Below are 19923 nucleotides of genomic sequence, written 5' to 3' on the forward strand. Positions count from 1 at the left end.
CCATCTCAGCCTATTTCTTCTAAACTTGTCCAGCCATCCCCCCGGTTCCCAGCTGGGAGCAGCTTCTGTATTGTTGCGGCCTCAGTCATAACCAAGGCCCACCTACTACGCTGAAACGTTTCAACAAATTCTGTGTGTGGGACTGAATGTAACTCCTCTTGGATCGCAATGGAGAAGATTTTAAGTGCAATAACACGGTGATGCCGACCTTCTGGTTTGGATGTTCCTCAACAGTACATGTTGGTTGTATATATGTAAAAAAAAAAAAAAGAATACATTTTTAGCATCTGACTATCTTATATTATTGGAGTGCTCCTCACCCATTACAATTATTATGCATTTGAGAAGGATGTACAATGCACCTCTGATGTACCCTTAAAGAGTTGAGCAACTAAGAGAAGTTCCTCAATCAAAGCGTCCTTCACCCACCGAAACCCTTGTATATCGTGTCAAACTTCCACCGCATGAAACCCGGTACACAAGTCAAGCGCCATCCTCAACCTACACAGGGAAGACGTCAAGGTCACGCGAAGATCTGGCTTTCAGAAGGTAATGAAAGACCTGCAGAAGATAAGCGTAGGCCTAAGAAGAGGTCCGCCGGTCACCTCTTGCACGACAGCTCTAAAAGCTGCCTTTGGACTCGACCAGATAAGCGTACAGAAATATATGCGCAAGAAAAAAAAAAATATCCTGGCAGCCAGACTGTCTGGTAAAGGCCAAATCCATCTGATGAGATGCTATTACGTTTAATACGAGTGCGGAGCATGTGGATAGACTTCTGCCTTCAGGAACATGACACGTTTTTTTCCCATTGTACCAATTTGCCCCCCGTTTTTCAAGAGTGGAATTCGCAGGTGCTGCTCAGCAGCGGAAGCCTCGGCGAGTTTCGTCCATCGCGGCAGTAGATAAACATTACAGATACCTCATAAATAACTCAACCGATATCTGCCCTCAGCCTGACATATTTCCAGCAGAAAATAACTGTCGGGATCTCGCCTTTTTTTCCTGAATAAACAAGCAGATGTCGGTAACCTTGCAGATAAGCCGAGCAATACCAGTTCTCCGTATGCATTTCCCATCCAATATCTCACAGTCCCCAAATGAGATGAACAATATCAGCATCCGGGCTGACCCTTGTTATATAAGAGCTGACACTCATCCTCTAGTGGAATAGACCATCCAACACAATCCCATCACTAAATAAAATGAACAATTATCTGCCTGGTCACTGAATTACACTTCCGTTCCTGAAATAAAAAGAGAGAACCGAGAGAGCCCGTTCCTCTGTACACAAACCCATAACCGCCAAGACGCGCCAGAAAAAAAAAAAGAAAAACATAGCCGCCAGTTTATCTGTCCTCTCACTTAATAAACGGATTCGTATTTGCCTATTTGCTGGCTAAATTGACCAATACCTCCGACGTGAATTGGAACAGATCCTGAAGCTGCTGGAAGGCCTTCGCTTACGGGGCTCTGTCTGCGGAAGACGTGTTCCTTTTATTGAGCCCACTTTTAGACTGTATTTTTCACTTCTTAGCCGTGATGAAGGACTCTCTGAGTTTAGTGGGGGGTTTTTTTTTTTTTTTTTACATTTTTATGGTCTATTTGCTGTAGGGAGCTTTGAGGTAGAAACATAGAAGAGTGACAGCAGAAGAAAGACCAAGTGGTCCATCAAGTCTATACAGTATCTCACAAAAGTGAGTAGACTCCTCACATTTTTGTAAATATTTTCTTATATCTTTTCATGTGACAACACTGAAGAAATGACACTTTGCTACAATGTAAAGTAGTGAGTGTACAGCTTGTATAATGGTGTACATTTTCTGTCCCCTCAAAAATGTCTAAACCGATGGCAACAAAAGTGAGTACACCCCTAAGTGAAAATGTCCAAATTGGGCCCAAAGTGTCAATATTTTGTGTGGCCACCATTATTTTCCAGCACTGCCTTAACCCTCTTGGACATGGAGGTCACCAGAGCTTCACAGGTTGTCACTGGAGTCCTCTTCCCCTCCTCCATGATGACATCACAGAGCTGGTGGATGTTAGAGACCTTGTGCTCCTCCACCTTCCGTTTGAGGATGTCCCACAGATGATCAATAGGGTTTAGGTCTGGAGACATGCTTGGCCATTCCATCACCTTTACTCTCAGCTTCTTTAGCAAGGCAGTGGTGGTCTTGGAGGTGTGTTTGGGGTGGTTATCATGTTGGAATACTGCCCTGCGGTCCAGTCTCTGAAGGGAGGGGATCATGCTCTGCTTCAGTATGTCACAGTACATGTTGGCATTCATGGTTCCCTCAATGATCTGTAGCCCCCCAGTGCCGGCAGCTCTCATGCAGCCCCAGATCATGACACTCCCACCACCATGCTTGACTGTAGACAAGACACACTTGTCTTTGTCCTCCTCATCTTGTTGCCGCCACACACGCTTGTCACCATCTGAACCAAATACGTTTATCTTGGTCTCATCAGACCACAGGACATGGTTCCAGTAATCCATGTCCTTAGTCTGCTGGTCTTCAGCAAACTGTTTGCGGACTTTCTTGTACATCATCTTTAGAAGAGGCTTCCTTCTGGGACGACAGCCATGCAGACCAATTTGATACAGTGTGCGGCGTATGGTCTGAGCACTGACAGGCTGACCCCCCCACCCCTACAACCTCTGCAGCAATGCTGGCAGCACTCATACGTCTATTTCCCAAAGACAACCTCTGGATATGACGCTGATCACGTGACCTCAATTTCTTTGGTGGACCATGGTGAGGCCTGTTCTGAGGGGAACCTGTCCTGTTATACCGCTGTATAGTCTTGGCCACCGTGCTGCAGCTCAGTTTCAGGGTCTTGGCAATCTTCTTATAGCCTAGGCCATCTTTATGTAGAGCAACTATTCTTTTTTTCAGATCCTCAGAGATCAGTATGAGCGAGTGAGAGCGATAACACCAAATTTAACACACCTGCTCCCCATTCACACCTGAGACCTTGTAACACGAACGAGTCACATGACACCGGGGAGGGAAAATGGCTAATTGGGCCCAATTTGGAGATTTTCACTTAGGGGTGTACTGACTTTTGTTGCCAGCGGTTTAGACATTAATGGCTGTGTGTTGAGTTATTTTGAGGGGACAGCAAATTTACACTGTTATACAAGCTGTACACTCACTACTTTACATTGTAGACAAGTGTCATTTCTTCAGTGTTGTCACATGAAAAGATAGAAGAAAAGATTTACACAAATGTCACTGAGGGGTGTACTTACCTTTGTCACATACTGTGTGTGTGTGTGTGTGTGTGTGTGTATATATGTATGTATATATATATATAATATATATGGCATTTTTCAGCTGGAATGCGGGGGAACGTAGTTCCAGTATCTCCAGCACTGAATGTATGCAATGGCAAGGGGTGCTGGAGGGTCTAATGTAGCTGGCTGCTGTGGTATCTATTGTTGCTGGAGGGGATCTATTTTTGCGTGGCAATATATTGTTGCTGGTGGAGGATCTTTTGTTACTGGGGGTTCAATTACTGGAAGGGATCTACTGTTTAGGGAGCGGTCTACTGTTACTGGCTGCTGGAGAGTTTATTGATGCTGGGAGATATGTTGTTGCTGCTGTCCATTTTGCCGCGCTTACATGTCGCGTTTAGCAGCGTTTGAAAAAAAAAAATTATATATTTTTTTAAAATAGCCAACAATGATAACATGGAGGAGAGTTCAGGAGCAGTTGAAAAAAATGCCCAACTGCTCCTAAATGTCCGTTTAGCAGCAGCAGTGTACATGAGGCCTAAACGTTCAGCCTATGGATTTGAATGGAAGTCGCTACCAAGTCAGATCATTATGATCCGACTTGTAGTGCAACTTGTGCCCTGAGGATCTTGAAGGGTAACCCAACGCCACAATAAAAAAAAAAAAAATGGCGTGGGGTCCCCCCAAGATCCATACCAGGCCCTTTTGAGTCTAGTATGGATCTTGAAAGGGAATCCTATGCCAAAATGGAAAAAAAAAAGGTGTGGTGTCCCCCCCAAAAGCCATACCAGACCCTTATCCCCCCCCCCCCATACTCTTTCACATTGTGCAGGGGGGGGCAGGATCTGGAGGCCTCCAGATTCCGATAAGCCCCCTGCCTGTAGATTCCCACAACAGCCGCCCAGGGTTGTCGGGAAGAGGCCCTTGTTCCCATCAACATGGGGACAAGGTGCTTTGGGGTGGGGGGTGCAAAGCCTGTTGAGGACGTGTGGCCTGGTATGGTCTTGGAGGGGGTGCCCTCGCCCCCCCCCTTTTCTGACCTGAATGCACCGATAAGGGTCTGGTATGGATTTCGGGGCGGTCCCCACGCCTTTTTTTTGGTGTGGGATTTTCCCTCAAAGTCCAAACCAGACCCTTCGGTCTGTTATGGTCTTGGGGGGAGGTATGGCCCACGCTGTTTTTTCCCATTTTGGCATGGGGTTCCCTTTCAAGAATTATACCAGATTCAAAGCGCCTGGTATGGATCTTGTGGGGGGGGGTCCCACGCTGTTTTTTTTTTTAATTTTTATTTTGGCATGGGATTTCCCTTCAAGATCCTCAGAGCACAAGTTGCACCACAAGTCAGATAATGGTGATCCGACTTGGATGCGACTTCTATTCAAATCAATGGGCTGGATCAGGAGATGGCTTTCATAGGGAACCATTGATTTTGAATAGAGGCAGAGAAACGCTGTTAAAGGTGAGCGCGGCTAAACGCGGATTAACGCCAATGCGATAATCTACTTAAAGCATGTTTTTACAGATGCTTTTTCCTGGCGTTAGTAGTGGCTTTGCAGCTTGTTTTTTCTAATGCCCCGTGTACATGAAGCCTTAGAAGGGGGGAGTTTCTGCAACTATTCTCTGAGGGAAAAAAAGCACTGTGTATACTTTAATAATATACTCTTTTTCCTGAGTATAGATCTATGTTTGTCCCAAGCATGATTGAATCCATTTACTGTTGACTGACTCACTACCTCTGCTGGAAGTCTATTTCAAGCATCAACTATTCTTTTGGTAAAATAACACTTTCTAAAATAAGTTTTGAACTTTCCTCCTGCTAGTTTGAGGTCATGTCCCCTTGTTCTTGATCTTGGCTTCATACTGAAAATCCTGCCCTCCTGTATCATATTCACACCCTTCGTGAACGTAAAGGTTTCAGTCATGTCCCCCTTTCCCTTCTTTTCTTCAGACTGTACATATTAAGTTCCTGAAGTCTCGAGTCCTGATATGTTTTATCCCCCAGACCTTTCATCGTTTTTGTTGTCCGTCTCCGGACTCCTTCTATCTTATTAATATCTTTTCTTAAGTGAGGTCTCCAGAACTGGTCATATTATGGGTCTATATAGAGGAATCAGGACCTCCTTCCTCCCGCTGGTGATCTCTCTAGTGATATAAAGATCTATACAGAGGAATTGGGACCTTCCTTCTCCTGCTGGTGACCCCTCTAGTAATATAAAGATCTATATAGATGAATCAGGACCTCCTTCCTTGTGCTGGTGACCCCTCTAGTGATATAAAGATCTATATAGAGGAATCAGGACCTCCTTCCTCCTGCTGGTGACCCCTCTAGTGATATAAAGATCTATATAGAGAAATCAGGACCTCCTTCCTCCTGCTGGTGATCCCTCTAGTGATATAAAGATCTGTATAGAGGAATCAGGACCTCCTTCCCCCTGCTGGTGATCCCTCTAGTGATATAAAGATCTATATAGAGGAGTCAGGACCTCCTTCCTCCTGCTGGCGATATAAAGATCTATATAGAGGAGTCAGGATCTCCTTCCTCCTGCTGGTGATATAAAGATCTATATAGAGGAGTCAGGACCTCCTTCCTCCTGCTGGCGATATAAAGATCTATATAGAGGAGTCAGGACCTCCTTCCTCCTGCTGGTGATCCTTCCAGTGATACATCCTAAAATTCTATTCACTTTTCCAACTGCTTTGCCACCCTGTTTGCTTATGTTACAATCATCTGAAATAAGTACCCCTGAATCCTTTTACTCTGTACTGCTGGCCAACATGGTACCCCCAATAATATGCTCTATCAAGTTTTTCTTTTTTCCTAGGTCCATTATTTTACATTTAGAAACGTGGAACTACAGTTTCCACAGCTTTCACCAATCTTTCAGCAATGCCAAATCATGTTCCATGCTACAGACACCTCCAGGGATATCAACCTCATTGTACATCTTTGTGTCATCAGCAAAAAGACATACCTAACCCACCAAAAACTTAGTTATATCACTTACACATAGATTAAATAGAACAGGACCCTGTACAGAGACTTGTGGTACACCACTAGTGACTGTTTTATGTTATGAATGAACCCCGTTTACAACCACACTCTGGTATCTAGCCAACTGCATAAGCATTGAACTGTCTAAGGGTAAGTTCTAGCTTGTAGACTGTTGAAGGTCTGAACTGATAGCCAAATGCAGGTTTACATGTCCACTTCCATTGCCGCAAGAGCCGTGCCGAATGTTCCTGTTTAATTCACAGTGAAGTGTCGTAAGGTGTGAGCAATGGGACACGGCAGCTTTGCCCGACTGGAACTACACCATTTAACGGAGAAGGTCCATACAGGGACAGCCAATAGTCGCATTAGCAAGTATTGTGTGAGGTAATAGTCGTATTAGCATGTTTAGTGTGAGGTAATAGTCGTATTAGTGGGTATAGTGTGAGGTAATAGTAGTATTAGCAGGTATAGTGTGAGGTAATAGTCGTATTAGTGGGTATAGTGTGAGGTAATAGCCATATTAGCGGGTATTATGTGAGTTATTAATCGTATTAGCGGGTATAGTGTGAGGTAATAAACGTATCAGTGGGTACAGTGTGACGTAATAGTCGTATTAGCGGGTATTGTGTGAGGTATTAATCGTATTAGCTGAAATAGTGTGGGGTAATAGTTGTATTAGCGGGTACGGCATGAGGTAAAAGTCGTATTAGCGGGTACGGCATGAGGTAAAAGTCGTATTAGCAGGTACGGCATGAGGTAAAAGTAGTATTAGCAGGTACAGTATGAGGTAATAGTCGTATTGGTGTGTATAACGTGAGGTAAAAGTCATATTGGTGTGTATAACGTGAGGTAAGAGTCGTATTGGTGTGAATAGTGTGATGTAAAAGTCGTATTGGTGTGAATAGTGTGATGTAAAAGTCGTATTGGTGTGAATAGTGTGAGGTAAAAGTCCTATTGGTGTGACTAGTGTGAGGTAAAAGTCGTATTGGTGTGAATAGTGTGAGGTAAAAGTCATATTGGTGTGTATAACGTGAGGTAAAAGTTGTATTGGTGTGTATAACGTGAGGTTAAAGTTGTATTGGTGTGTATAACGTGAGGTTAAAGTCGTATTGGTGTGTATAACATGAGGTAAAAGTCGTATTGGTGTGTATAGCGTGAGGTAAAAGTCATATTGGTGTGTATAACGTGAGGTAAAAGTCATATTGGTGTGTATAACATGAGGTTAAAGTCGTATTGGTGTGTATAACGTGAGGTTAAAGTGGTATTGGTGTGTACAGTGTGAGGTAAAAGTCGTATTGGTGTGTATAACGTGAGGTAAAAGTCGCATTGGTGTGTATAACATGAGGTAAAAGTCGTATTGGTGTGTATAACGTGAGGTTAAAGTCGTATTGGTGTGTATAACATGAGGTAAAAGTCATATTGGTGTGTATAGTGTGAGGTAAAAGTCATATTGGTGTGTAAAACGTGAGGTAAAAGTAATATTGGTGTGTAAAGCGTGAGGTAAAAGTCGTATTGGTGTGTATAGTGTGAGGTAAAAGTTGTATTGGTGTGTATAGTGTGAGGTAAATGTCGTATTGGTGTGTATATTGTAAGGTAATAGTTGTATTGGTGTGTATAACATGAGGTAAAAGTTGTATTGGTGTGTAAAGCCTGAGGTAAAAGTTGTATTGGTGTGTATAGTGTGCGGCAAAAGTCGTATTGGTGTGAATAGTGTGAGGTAAAGGTCATATTGGTGTGTATAGTGTGAGGTAAAAGTCGTATCAGGGTATATAGTGTGACGTAAAAGTCGTATTGGTGTGTATAACGTGAGGTTAAAGTCGTATTGGTGTGTATAACATGAGGTAAAAGTCGTATTGGTGTGTATAGTGTGAGGTAAAAGTCATACTGGTGTGTAAAGCGTGAGGTAAAAGTTGTATTGGTGTGTATAACGTGAGGTAATAGTTGTATCGGTGTGAATAACATGAGGTACTGCATTTATATTGGGTTTATATTATCCTTTTCATGCATTGTTTCCAGTTTTGATTTAGCGCTGCACCTTATTTATTTTATTGTATTGGTGTGTATAGTGTGAGGTATGTTGTATTGGTGTGTATAGTGTGAGGTAATAGTCGTATTGGTGTGTATAACGTGAGGTAAATGTCGTATTGTTGTGTATATCGTGAGGTAATAGTTGTATTGGTGTGTATAACATGAGGTAAAAGTCGTATTGGTGTGTAAAGCGTGAGGTAAAAGTTGTATTGGTGTACAGTGTGCGGTAAAAGTCATATTGGTCTGAATAGTGTGAGGTAAAAGTCATATTGGTGTGTATAGTGTGAGGTAAAAGTCGTATCAGGGTGTATAGTGTGAGGTAAAAGTCGTATTGGTGTGTATAGTGTGAGGTAAAAGCCCTATTCTTGTGTATAGTGTGAGGTAAAAGTTGTATTGGTGTGTATAGTGTGAGGTAAAAGTCATATTGGCTTGTATAGTGTGAGGTAAAAGTTGTATTGGTGTGTATAGTGTGAGGTAAAAGTCCTATTATTGTGTATAGTGTGAGGTAAAAGTCGTATTGGTGTGTATAGTGTGAGGTAAAAGTTGTATTGATGTGTATAGTGTGAGGTAAAAGTCGTATTGGTTTGTATAGCGTAAGGTAAAAGTTGTATTGGTGTGTATAGTGTGAGGTAAAAGTTGTATTGGTGTGTATATATGAGGTAAAAGTCATATTAGTGGGTAAGGATGAGCCCGCCAGGAAGCTGACACTCCGCAGCGCTAAAAGTCATATTGGTGTGTATAGTGTGAGGTAAAAGTTGTATTGGTGTGTATAGTGTGAGGTAATAGTCGTATTGGTGTGTATAACGTGAGGTAAATGTCGTATTGGTGTGTATATTGTAAGGTTGTATATGTGTATAGTGTGTGTGTATGGTGTGTGTATGGTGTGTATAATGTGAGGTAAAAGTTGTATTGGTGTGTATAGTGTGAGGTAAAAGTTGTATTGGTGTGTATAACGTGAGGTAATAGTTGTATCGGTGTGAATAACATGAGGTACTGCATTTATATTGGGTTTATATTATCCTTTTCATGCATTGTTTCCTGTTTTGATTTAGCGCTGCACCTTATTTATTTTATTGTATTGGTGTGTATAGTGTGAGGTAAGTTGTATTGGTGTGTATAGTGTGAGGTAATAGTCGTATTGGTGTGTATAACGTGAGGTAAATGTCGTATTGTTGTGTATATCGTGAGGTAATAGTTGTATTGGTGTGTATAACATGAGGTAAAAGTCGTATTGGTGTGTAAAGCGTGAGGTAAAAGTTGTATTGGTGTACAGTGTGCGGTAAAAGTCATATTGGTCTGAATAGTGTGAGGTAAAAGTCATATTGGTGTGTATAGTGTGAGGTAAAAGTCGTATCAGGGTGTATAGTGTGAGGTAAAAGTCGTATTGGTGTGTATAGTGTGAGGTAAAAGCCCTATTCTTGTGTATAGTGTGAGGTAAAAGTTGTATTGGTGTGTATAGTGTGAGGTAAAAGTCATATTGGCTTGTATAGTGTGAGGTAAAAGTTGTATTGGTGTGTATAGTGTGAGGTAAAAGTCCTATTATTGTGTATAGTGTGAGGTAAAAGTCGTATTGGTGTGTATAGTGTGAGGTAAAAGTTGTATTGATGTGTATAGTGTGAGGTAAAAGTTGTATTGATGTGTATAGTGTGAGGTAAAAGTCGTATTGGTTTGTATAGCTTAAGGTAAAAGTTGTATTGGTGTGTATAGTGTGAGGTAAAAGTTGTATTGGTATCAGGCTCCTACTTACCAGACCGGCGAGTCCTGTCGGGCAGAGGGTAGGCTCCCTTACCCTCCGACTATCGGCCCCCTGATAGAGTAAACAGGGGGTACAACAGTACGGAGTGGTATGAAGGCCTGTATGGCTGTTCAGGTATTGCTGTCCGGGTGTCACAGGGTTAACTGTAGCAAAGACTGAGTAGACTGGAGCACCTTCACTGAGTGGAGCAGGCTGGTGTGGACAACAGGCAGGAAGACAGCAGACAGGCTGACAGGATCCCAGGGAGCAGGCAGATGGATGGTCAGGAGACTGGCCGGGTTTGGCAACAGGCAGACGGCAGAGGTACAGTGGAACAGGCAAGCGGATGGTCAAACAAGCAAAGGTCGGTGCAGGCAGAGTTCAGAGAGTGGTCGGGGGACAAGGCCGGGTCAGTAGGTATAACAGGAACAAACAAGGTACACGGTCAGGCTCTGGAACTACTAGCTGTTGATTAGGCAGCACTGGTCACCAGAACTCACTGGCTTAAATAGGGCTTTTGGCGCCAAACGACGTGCACGCGCGCGCCCCGACACACACAGGCACGCGCGCCCGCCAACGCCCGCGCGCGCGCCCCCGCACACCGGCGTGCACAGTGGAACGATCCCGGACACACACACCGGCGCCGCGAGGAGCCCGCACAGCGAGGTCCGCAGAAACGCGCGCGCCAACGCGCGCCGACGCACCCTGACGCACACCACCGCGGGCGCCCCGCCTGCCAAGGTAAGAACCCTGACAGTGCCCCCTCCTCAAGGGCAGCCTCCGGATGCCCAGCTGGGCCAGCCTGGGAGCATGGGAGTTCTTGAAGGTTTGTAGCAATTCGTTGGCATGCAGGTTACCTTCGGGTTCCCAGGAATTATCCTCGGGTCCATACCCCTTCCATTTGATGAGGTACTGGAGCTGATTCTGCCTTTTCCTACAGTCCAAGATTGCCTCGACTTCGAACTCCTCCTCATTGTTGACCAAAACAGCCTCCGGTGGCTTGGCCTTACGGTCAGGAAAAGGATCGTGGATAACTGGTTTCAGTAATGAAACGTGGAAGACCGGGTGGATTCTAAGGGACTCTGGCAGACTAAGTTCAAAAGCAACATCATTCACCTTTCTCTTCACCCGAAATGGGCCCAGAAACTTAGGTCCCAACTTTTTGGAGGGACAAGCCAACTTTAGATTAGTTGTAGAGAGCCATACTTGGTTGCCAGGTTCAAGGACGAGTTCTCCTCGCCTTTTCTTATCGAACATCCTCTTGAAGGAAGCCTGGGATTGGGCCATGGTTTCCTGCAAGATCTTACAGTTACTAGAAAAGAACTCCATTGTTTCCGTTACTGCGGGTAGAGAACATTCCGGGATAGAACTGGGAAGGAAAGAAGGATTGAATCCATAATTCGCAAAGAAAGGAGTCTGGTTGATGGCAGAGTGTAGGGAGTTGTTATATGAGAATTCGGCGACTGGTAACAAGGACACCCAGTCGTCTTGAGTAAATACAGAAAAACAACGGAGGTATTGCTCCAGCGTCTGGTTAGTTCTTTCTGTCTGGCCGTTCGTCTGAGGGTGGTAGGCCGAGGAGAACGCCAATTCAATTTCCAAAGCGGCACACAGTGCTCTCCAAAACCGGGAGGTAAATTGAACACCTCGGTCGGATACGATATTCGCGGGCACCCCATGTAACCTTACTACTTCCTTGACGAATATCTTCGCCGTTTCTACGGCTGTGGGAGTACCCTTCATAGGGATGAAGTGTGCCATCTTGGATAGCCTATCAATCACCACAAGGATGGTTGAGAAACCTTCAGAGGGGGGTAACTCCACAATGAAATCCATTGATAGCATTTTCCAAGGCCTGTCAGGAATCGGTAAGGGTCTCAATAAACCCCAGGCCTTTGAGCGGTTGCATTTATTCCGGGCACAAGTGCGGCAAGAACCCACATACCTCTTACAGTCCTCCAGAAGACATGGCCACCAAAAGGTGCGTAGTACCAATTCTGAGGTTTTCCGGGCTCCGAAGTGACCCGCCAGCTTGTGGTCATGACATAGTTCCAGTACCAGTACCCTACATCTTTCAGGTACGAAAATCTTGCCTTCATGCCAGAGCAACCCATCATTTAAACTGGTTCCAGTAGGTAGAGGAATTTCAGAGGAGGCCTGTTTAATCCTGGAAATTAAATCTCCCTGGAGAAGTAAGAAACTACCTGCAGGCAGAATAGTATCAGGAGGAGTACTTTCCTTGGAGTCGTGGAACATCCGTGATAGAGCATCAGGTTTTCCATTCTTGGATCCGGGCCTGTACGTGATATGAAAGGAGAAGCGGGAAAAAAAAAGTGCCCATCTAGCCTGTCGTGGTCTGAGTCGCTTGGCTGCTCTTAAGTATTCCAAGTTCTTGTGGTCGGTAAAGATGAGAACCGGATGTACCGCACCCTCTAGTAGATAGCGCCATTCTTCCAAAGCCGCTTTGATGGCCAACAGTTCCCGGTCTCCGACATCATAATTTCTCTCAGATGATGAGAGTTTACGGGAAAAGAATGCTACAGGAAACAAGAGGGCCTTGGGCCCCTGACGTTGAGAAAGTACTGCCCCCACTGCGATCTCCGAAGCATCCACTTCCAGTACAAACGGTAACGCAGGATCCGGGTGCTTGAGAATAGAGGCAGAAGTAAACAGTCCCTTTAATTTCTCGAACGCTGCCTGTGCTTGGGATGACCAACAGAATCGTGCCCCCTGTTTAGTAAGTTCCGTTATTGGTGCAATGATCTTAGAAAAGTCTTTAATGAATTTCCTGTAAAAGTTGGAAAATCCTACGAAACGTTGGACTCCTTTCTTGTCTGTAGGAGCCGGCCAGTCCAGGATGGCCGATACTTTTTGTGGGTCCATCTTGATTCCTTCAACAGAAATAATGAGTCCCAAGAACTGAATACTCTGGCGTTCGAACTCACATTTATCTAGTTTAGCGTATAAGCCATGTTGCCTGAGCCGGACGAGAACATTCCTGACGTGCCTGCGATGATCCGCCAAAGAAGAGGAGAAGATGAGTATATCGTCCAGATAAACGATGACATAAAGGTCCAGGATATCTCTAAAGATGTCGTTCACAAAGTGCTGGAACGTAGCCGGGGCATTACAAAGACCAAAGGGCATGACCTGGTACTCAAAATGCCCGAAACGAGTGCGAAACGCAGTCTTCCACTCGTCACCCTCTCGGATGCGGATTAAGTTATAAGCACCCCGGAGATCCAGTTTAGTAAAGATTCTGGCAGTGCCCAGCCTTTGGAATAACTCAGGTACCAGAGGGAGCGGGTAGCGATTTTTAATCGTGATCTTGTTCAGTTCGCGGTAATCAATACATGGCCGCAGGGAATGATCCTTCTTTTCCACAAAAAATAAACCCGCACCGGCCGGAGAGGTGGACGGGCGGATAAATTTCTTTTTCAGATTTTCATCCAAGTACTGCTTCAGGGTGCCCAGTTCCTGCTCAGTCAAGGGGAAGATCCGGCCAAAAGGTACCTCGGTTCCAGGAAGCAATTCAATTGGGCAGTCGTAGGGCCTGTGTGGTGGTAGTAATTCTGCCCCCTTCTTGCTAAACACATCCGCAAAGTCTTGGTAAGGCTCAGGAATAGCTTGAAGCAGATCAACATCTGGATGTAGACAGAGGAGTTGGGCAACCTCACGGCCTGTCCCTTGCAAGCAGTGTTGAAGACAGTATCCAGAGAGGAACTCGACATTACCTGAAGCCCAGTTGATTTGGGGGTTGTGCGCTTGTAGCCAAGGTATTCCAAGAATAACTGGAAAGAGGGGGGACGAGATGGCATCCAGACAGAGATATTCATGGTGTTGCTGGCCCATGATGGCTTCTAAAGGGACAGTCTCCTGAGTAACTGGGCCGGAGCGGAGAGCAGAACCGTCAGCGAGATGAACAGCAAGGCTTTGAGTTTTGGTTTGGAGAGGAATGGCATGTTGAAAGGCAAAGGTCCGGTCAATAAAACAGCTGCAGGCTCCAGAATCAATGATAGCTGGGACTTGGATGGTCTTTCCGGGAAGCTGTAAAGTGACAGAAATGGTTAGGTGCGTGCCCAAAGAGGGTACAATAGTAGCACAGGTACGAACATCAGAACGACACTTACGCATCTTGTTGGGGCAACCGCTGGCGTAGTGCCCCGATTCCCCGCAGTAGAGGCAGAGGTTGTGTGCCCGCCTACGTGTCTTCTCCTCTGGGGTCAAAGAAGGACGGAACAGACCAAGCTGCATTGGTTCAGGTGCATCATAGGTTGAGGCAGGTGGTGGAGCAGGAGATCTACTGGGAGGACAGGGTACTTGTGGAATCATCCAGGTGGGACGAAAGGTACTGGTGGTTCTTTCGGTACGTCGTTCTCGCAGTCTACGGTCTATTTGGATAGATAGATTGATAAGGTCTTCCAGGGTCTGTGGTACCCCTACTCGTGCCAACTCATCTTTGAGAGGTTCTGACAACCCCATCCTGAACTGATGGCGCAATGCAGCGTCATTCCAAGCCGTGTCAGAACTCCAGCGTCTGAACTCGACGGCATAGTCTTCAGCTGCTCGGCGGCCTTGACGAAGGGCCTGTAAGGAAGCTTCTGCGGTGGCAGTGAGCTGGGGGTCTTCGTATAGTTGGGACATGGCTCCAAAGAAGGCCTCCAGACTATCCAAGACGACAGATTTTTGCTCCAGGAGCCGGTGGGCCCATGTTTGTGGTTCACCAGACAGTAAGGAAATAACAAAGCCCACCTTAGTGGCTTCCAGGGAGAACGTGCGTGGCTGAAGGGCGAAGTACAGGTTGCAAGCATTCCGGAAGGCACGATACTTACTCCGGTCTCCGAGAAATCTTTCGGGTACTGGTACTTTGGGCTCAGGAGGTAACATGACCACAGAAGGTGTTGAGGTGGCTGCTGCGGACCCTGGTGGACCGGTAGGTGCGGACAGAGCCTGCACCCGTTCTTCCAAGCTGGAATATCCCTCTTGTAGGCTTTTCACTGCCTGGGTTAGACCCGCCAAATGTCGGCAAAGTTCATCCATGGGGGAGGCCCCCTGCCCGGACTCGGTCATGGCTGCCTAATACTATCAGGCTCCTACTTACCAGACCGGCGAGTCCTGTCGGGCAGAGGGTAGGCTCCCTTACCCTCCGACTATCGGCCCCCTGATAGAGTAAACAGGGGGTACAACAGTACGGAGTGGTATGAAGGCCTGTATGGCTGTTCAGGTATTGCTGTCCGGGTGTCACAGGGTTAACTGTAGCAAAGACTGAGTAGACTGGAGCACCTTCACTGAGTGGAGCAGGCTGGTGTGGACAACAGGCAGGAAGACAGCAGACAGGCTGACAGGATCCCAGGGAGCAGGCAGATGGATGGTCAGGAGACTGGCCGGGTTTGGCAACAGGCAGACGGCAGAGGTACAGTGGAACAGGCAAGCGGATGGTCAAACAAGCAAAGGTCGGTGCAGGCAGAGTTCAGAGAGTGGTCGGGGGACAAGGCCGGGTCAGTAGGTATAACAGGAACAAACAAGGTACACGGTCAGGCTCTGGAACTACTAGCTGTTGATTAGGCAGCACTGGTCACCAGAACTCACTGGCTTAAATAGGGCTTTTGGCGCCAAACGACGTGCACGCGCGCGCCCCGACACACACAGGCACGCGCGCCCGCCAACGCCCGCGCGCGCGCCCCCGCACACCGGCGTGCACAGTGGAACGATCCCGGACACACACACCGGCGCCGCGAGGAGCCCGCACAGCGAGGTCCGCAGAAACGCGCGCGCCGACGCACCCTGACGCACACCACCGCGGGCGCCCCGCCTGCCAAGGTAAGAACCCTGACAATTGGTGTGTATATATGAGGTAAAAGTCATATTAGTGGGTAAGGATGAGCCCGCCAGGAAGCTGACACTCCGCAGCGCTAAAAGTCATATTAGCGGGTACGGCATGAGGTAATAGTCGTATTAGCGAGTACGCTGTGAGGTAATAGTCGTATTAGCGGGTACGGCATGAGGTAATAGTTCAATTCCTTGAACTTATGAGTTTTGGACAGTTTCTGCTTGAATTTGTTTGCAAGATGTCAGAATAGCCTCCCAGAGCTGCTGTTTGGATGTAAACTGCCTCCCACCCTCATAGATCTTTTGCTTGAGGATGCTCCAAAGGTTCTCAATAGGATTGAGGTCAGGGGAGGATGGAGACCACACCATGACTTTCTCTCCTTTTATCTCCATAGCAGCCATTGATGCAGAGGTATTCTTTGCAGCATGAGATGATGCATTGTCATGCATTAAGATGATTTTATTACGGAAAGCATAGTTCTTCCTTCTGTACCAGGGAAGGAAGTGGTCAGTCAGGAACTCCACATACCTAGTAGAGGTCATCTTTACACCTTCGGGACCCTAAATGGGCCAACCAGCTCTCTTCCCAAGATTCCGGCCAAAAACATGACTCCACCACTGCCTTGCTGACATCGCAGCCTTGTTGGAACAGGGTGGCGGTCCACCAACCATCCACTACTCCATACATCTGGACAATCCAGGGTTGTACGGCACTTATCAGTGAACAGGACTGTTCGAAAATTAGTCTTCATGTATTTTTCTGCCCAATGCAGCCATTTCTGCTTGTGAGCATTGGTTAGTGGTGGCCAAATGGAATGTTTATGCACAGTTGCAAGACTCTGGAGGACTCTACACCTTGATGTCCGTGGGACTCCAGAGGCACCAGCAGCTTCAAATATCTGTTTGCTTCTATGTAATTGTCTTTTAGGAGCTGCTCTCTTGATCCGATGCATGGATCTGGCAGAAATCTTCCTCAATGTACCTTTATCTGCACGAAACCCGTCTGTGCTCTGAATCAGCCACAAATCTCTTAATAGTGTGATGATCACGCTTAAGTTTTCGTGAAATATCTAATGTTTTCATACCTCGTCCAAGGCATTGAACCATTTCACTCTTTTCGGCAGCAGAGAGATCCTTTTTCTTCCCCATCTTGCTTGAAAATGGTGCTCGGCTTAATAATGTGGAACTCCCTCCTTTAGTAGTTTTTCCTTTAATTAGGCTCACCTGGCAATCTAATTATCACAGGTGTCTGAGATTGTTTTCAGTGATCAAAAGAGCCCTGAGACACAATGCCATCCATGAGTTAAACTGAAAAACAAAATATTTCATCTTTGTGACACTGAAATAGAATTTGCATAATAATTTGGAACAGGGTGTATATAATGTGAGGTAAGTCATATTAGCGGGTATGGTGTGAGGTAATAGTCGTATTAGCGGGTATAGCATGAGGTAATAAATAGTCCAATTAGCAGATACGGTGTGAGGTAATAGTCGTATTAGTGGGTACACCGTAAGGTAATAGTTATATTAGGAGGTACGGTGTGAGGTAATGGTCGTATTGGTGTGTACAGTGTGAGGTAAAAGTCATATTAGTGGATACGGCGTGAGGTAATAGTCATATTAGTGGGTACACCGTAAGGTAATAGTTGTATTAGGAGGTACAGTGTGAGGTAATAGTCGTATTGGTGTGTACAGTGTGAGGTAAAAGTCGTATTAGCGGGTATGGGGTGAGGTAATAGTCGTATTGGCGGGTACGCCGTTCGGTAAAGTCGTATTAGTGGGTATAGTGTGAGGGAATAGTCATATTAGCGTGTATAGTGTGAGGTAATAGTTAGCGGGTATTGTGTAGGTATTAGTCGTATTAGCGGGTACAGCATGAGGTAATAGTCGTATTAGTGGGTATTGTGTGAGGTAAAAGTCGTGTTAGTGGGTACAGTGAAAGGTAATAGTCGTATTAGTGTGCATAATGTGAGGTAAAAGTCGTATTAGTGGGTATGGTGTGAGGTAATAGTCGTATTAGCGGGTACGGTGTGAGGTAAATGTAGTATTAGCGGGTATGGCGTGGGGTAAAAGTCGTATTAGAGGGTATGGCATATGAGGTAAAAGTCATATTAGTGGGTACGAAATGTGAGGTGAAAGTCCTATTAGCGGGTACAGCGTGAGGTAAAAGTCGTACTAGTGGGTGCGGCGTGAGGTAAAAGTCGTACTAGCGGGTACGGCGTGAGGTAAAAGTCATATTGGTGGGTACGGTGTGAGGTAATAGTCGTATTAGCGGGTATGGTGTGAGGTAATATTTGTATTGGCGGGTACGCCGTTCGGTAAAGTCTTATTAGTGGGTATAGTGTGAGGGAATAGTTAGCGGGTATTGTGTAGGTATTAGTCGTATCAGTGGGTATAGCGTGAGGTAATAGTCATATTAGCGTGTATAGTGTGAGGTAATAGTTAGCGGGTATTGTGTAGGTAATAGTCGTATTAGCGGGTACAGCATGAGGTAATAGTCGTATTAGTGAGTATTGTGTGAGGTAAAAGTCGTGTTAGCGGGTACAGTGAGAGGTAATAGTCGTACTAGTGTGTATAATGTGAGGTAAAAGTCATATTAGCGGGCATAGTGTGAGGTAATAGTTGTATTAGCGGGTATGGTGTGAGGTAAAAGTCGTGTTAGCGGGTACGGCGTGAGGTAAAAGTCGTATTAGCGGGCATGGTGTGAGGTAATAGTTGTATTAGCGGGTACGGTGTGAGGTAATAGTCGTATTAGCGGGTACGGTGTGAGGTAATAGTTGTATTAGTGGGTACGGTGTGAGGTAATAGTCGTATTAGTGGGTACGGTGTGAGGTAATAGTCGTATTAGCGGGTATGGTGTAAGGTAAAAGTCGTATTAGCGGGTACGGTGTTAGGTAATAGTCGTATTAGCGGGTACGGTGTGAGGTAATAGTCGTATTAGCGGGTACGGTGTGAGGTAAAAGTCGTATTAGCGGGTACGGTGTGAGGTAAAAGTCGTATTAGCGGGTATGGTGTGAGGTAAAAGTCATATTAGCGGGTATGGTGTGAGGTAAAAGTCGTTTTAGCGGGTACGGTGTGAGGTAATAGTCGTTTTAGCGGGTACGGTGTGAGGTAATAGTCGTATTAGCGGGTACGGTGTGAGGTAATAGTCGTATTAGCGGGTACGGTGTGAGGTAAAAGTCGTATTAGCGGGTACGGTGTGAGGTAAAAGTCGTATTAGCGGGTACGGTCTGAGGTAATAGTCGTATTAGCGGGTACGGTGTGAGGTAATAGTCGTATTAGCGGGTACGGTGTGAGGTAAAAGTCATATTAGCGGGTATGGTGTGAGGTAAAAGTCATATTAGCGGGTACGGTGTGAGGTAAAAGTCATATTAGCGGGTATGGTGTGAGGTAAAAGTCATATTAGCGGGTACGGCATATGAGGTAATAGTCATAGGGATATTAGTGAGGATTAGTGGGGTAATAATTGGGGTATTAGTGGGGGGGGAATTGGTGGGGGTAGGTAGATTAGTAGGGGTAATATTTGGGGGAGGGGTAGATCAATAGGGGTAATAATTGGGGGGTAGATGAGTGAGGTGATGGTGAGAAGAAGTGAGTGATGGGCTGTGCGCGCTCACCTCTCCTCCTCCTGTCAGATGCGCGCTCCCTCCTTCTCCTGTCAGAGTGGGCGTGTTGTAGTTGGGAGCGGGCGGAGCTGTGGGCGGGGTTGTGGGCGGAGCTGTGGGGAGCGAGCAGCGCGCTCCCGCGGAGTGTGTGTCAGTGCGATGCTCGGTACAGGATGGCTCTGATCTCTCTTCTCATTCCTCTCCTCTCCTCCCTCCTCCCCGGGATCTCCGCCAACCGGCACGCCGTGCACTGGAACTCCTCCAACTACCAGTGAGTGTGGGGGAGGGGGGACTATTGTGGGGTGCACAGGCAGGAGGATGCATGGATTGGGGTGCCTCTAATGGAGAGAAGTGTCTGTAATACCCCAGTATTGGGGGGGGGTACTATTAGTGGGGTGCACACTCCCTGTGGGTTGTAGAGTTGGGGGGGGTGCACACTCCCTGTGGGTTGTAGAGTTGGGGGGTGCACACTCCCTGTGGGTTGTAGAGTTGGGGG

General features: G+C 46.2%; 1 protein-coding gene across 1 annotated transcript in view; it reads left to right on the forward strand.

The window, feature by feature from the left end:
- Positions 1-19546: 19546 nt before the first annotated feature.
- LOC141116442 (ephrin-A3-like) overlaps positions 19547-19923 on the forward strand; it is a 122989-nt gene continuing 122612 nt past the window's right edge. Inside the window, exon 1 of the mRNA XM_073608722.1 lies at positions 19547-19698. Coding sequence (XP_073464823.1) covers positions 19601-19698 — 98 coding nt within the window. The 5' untranslated portion in view covers positions 19547-19600. The remainder of the gene's footprint in view (positions 19699-19923) is intronic.

The sequence above is a fragment of the Aquarana catesbeiana genome, linkage group LG13 (genome assembly GCF_042186555.1).
Source record: "Aquarana catesbeiana isolate 2022-GZ linkage group LG13, ASM4218655v1, whole genome shotgun sequence".
Taxonomy (NCBI): domain Eukaryota; kingdom Metazoa; phylum Chordata; class Amphibia; order Anura; family Ranidae; genus Aquarana; species Aquarana catesbeiana.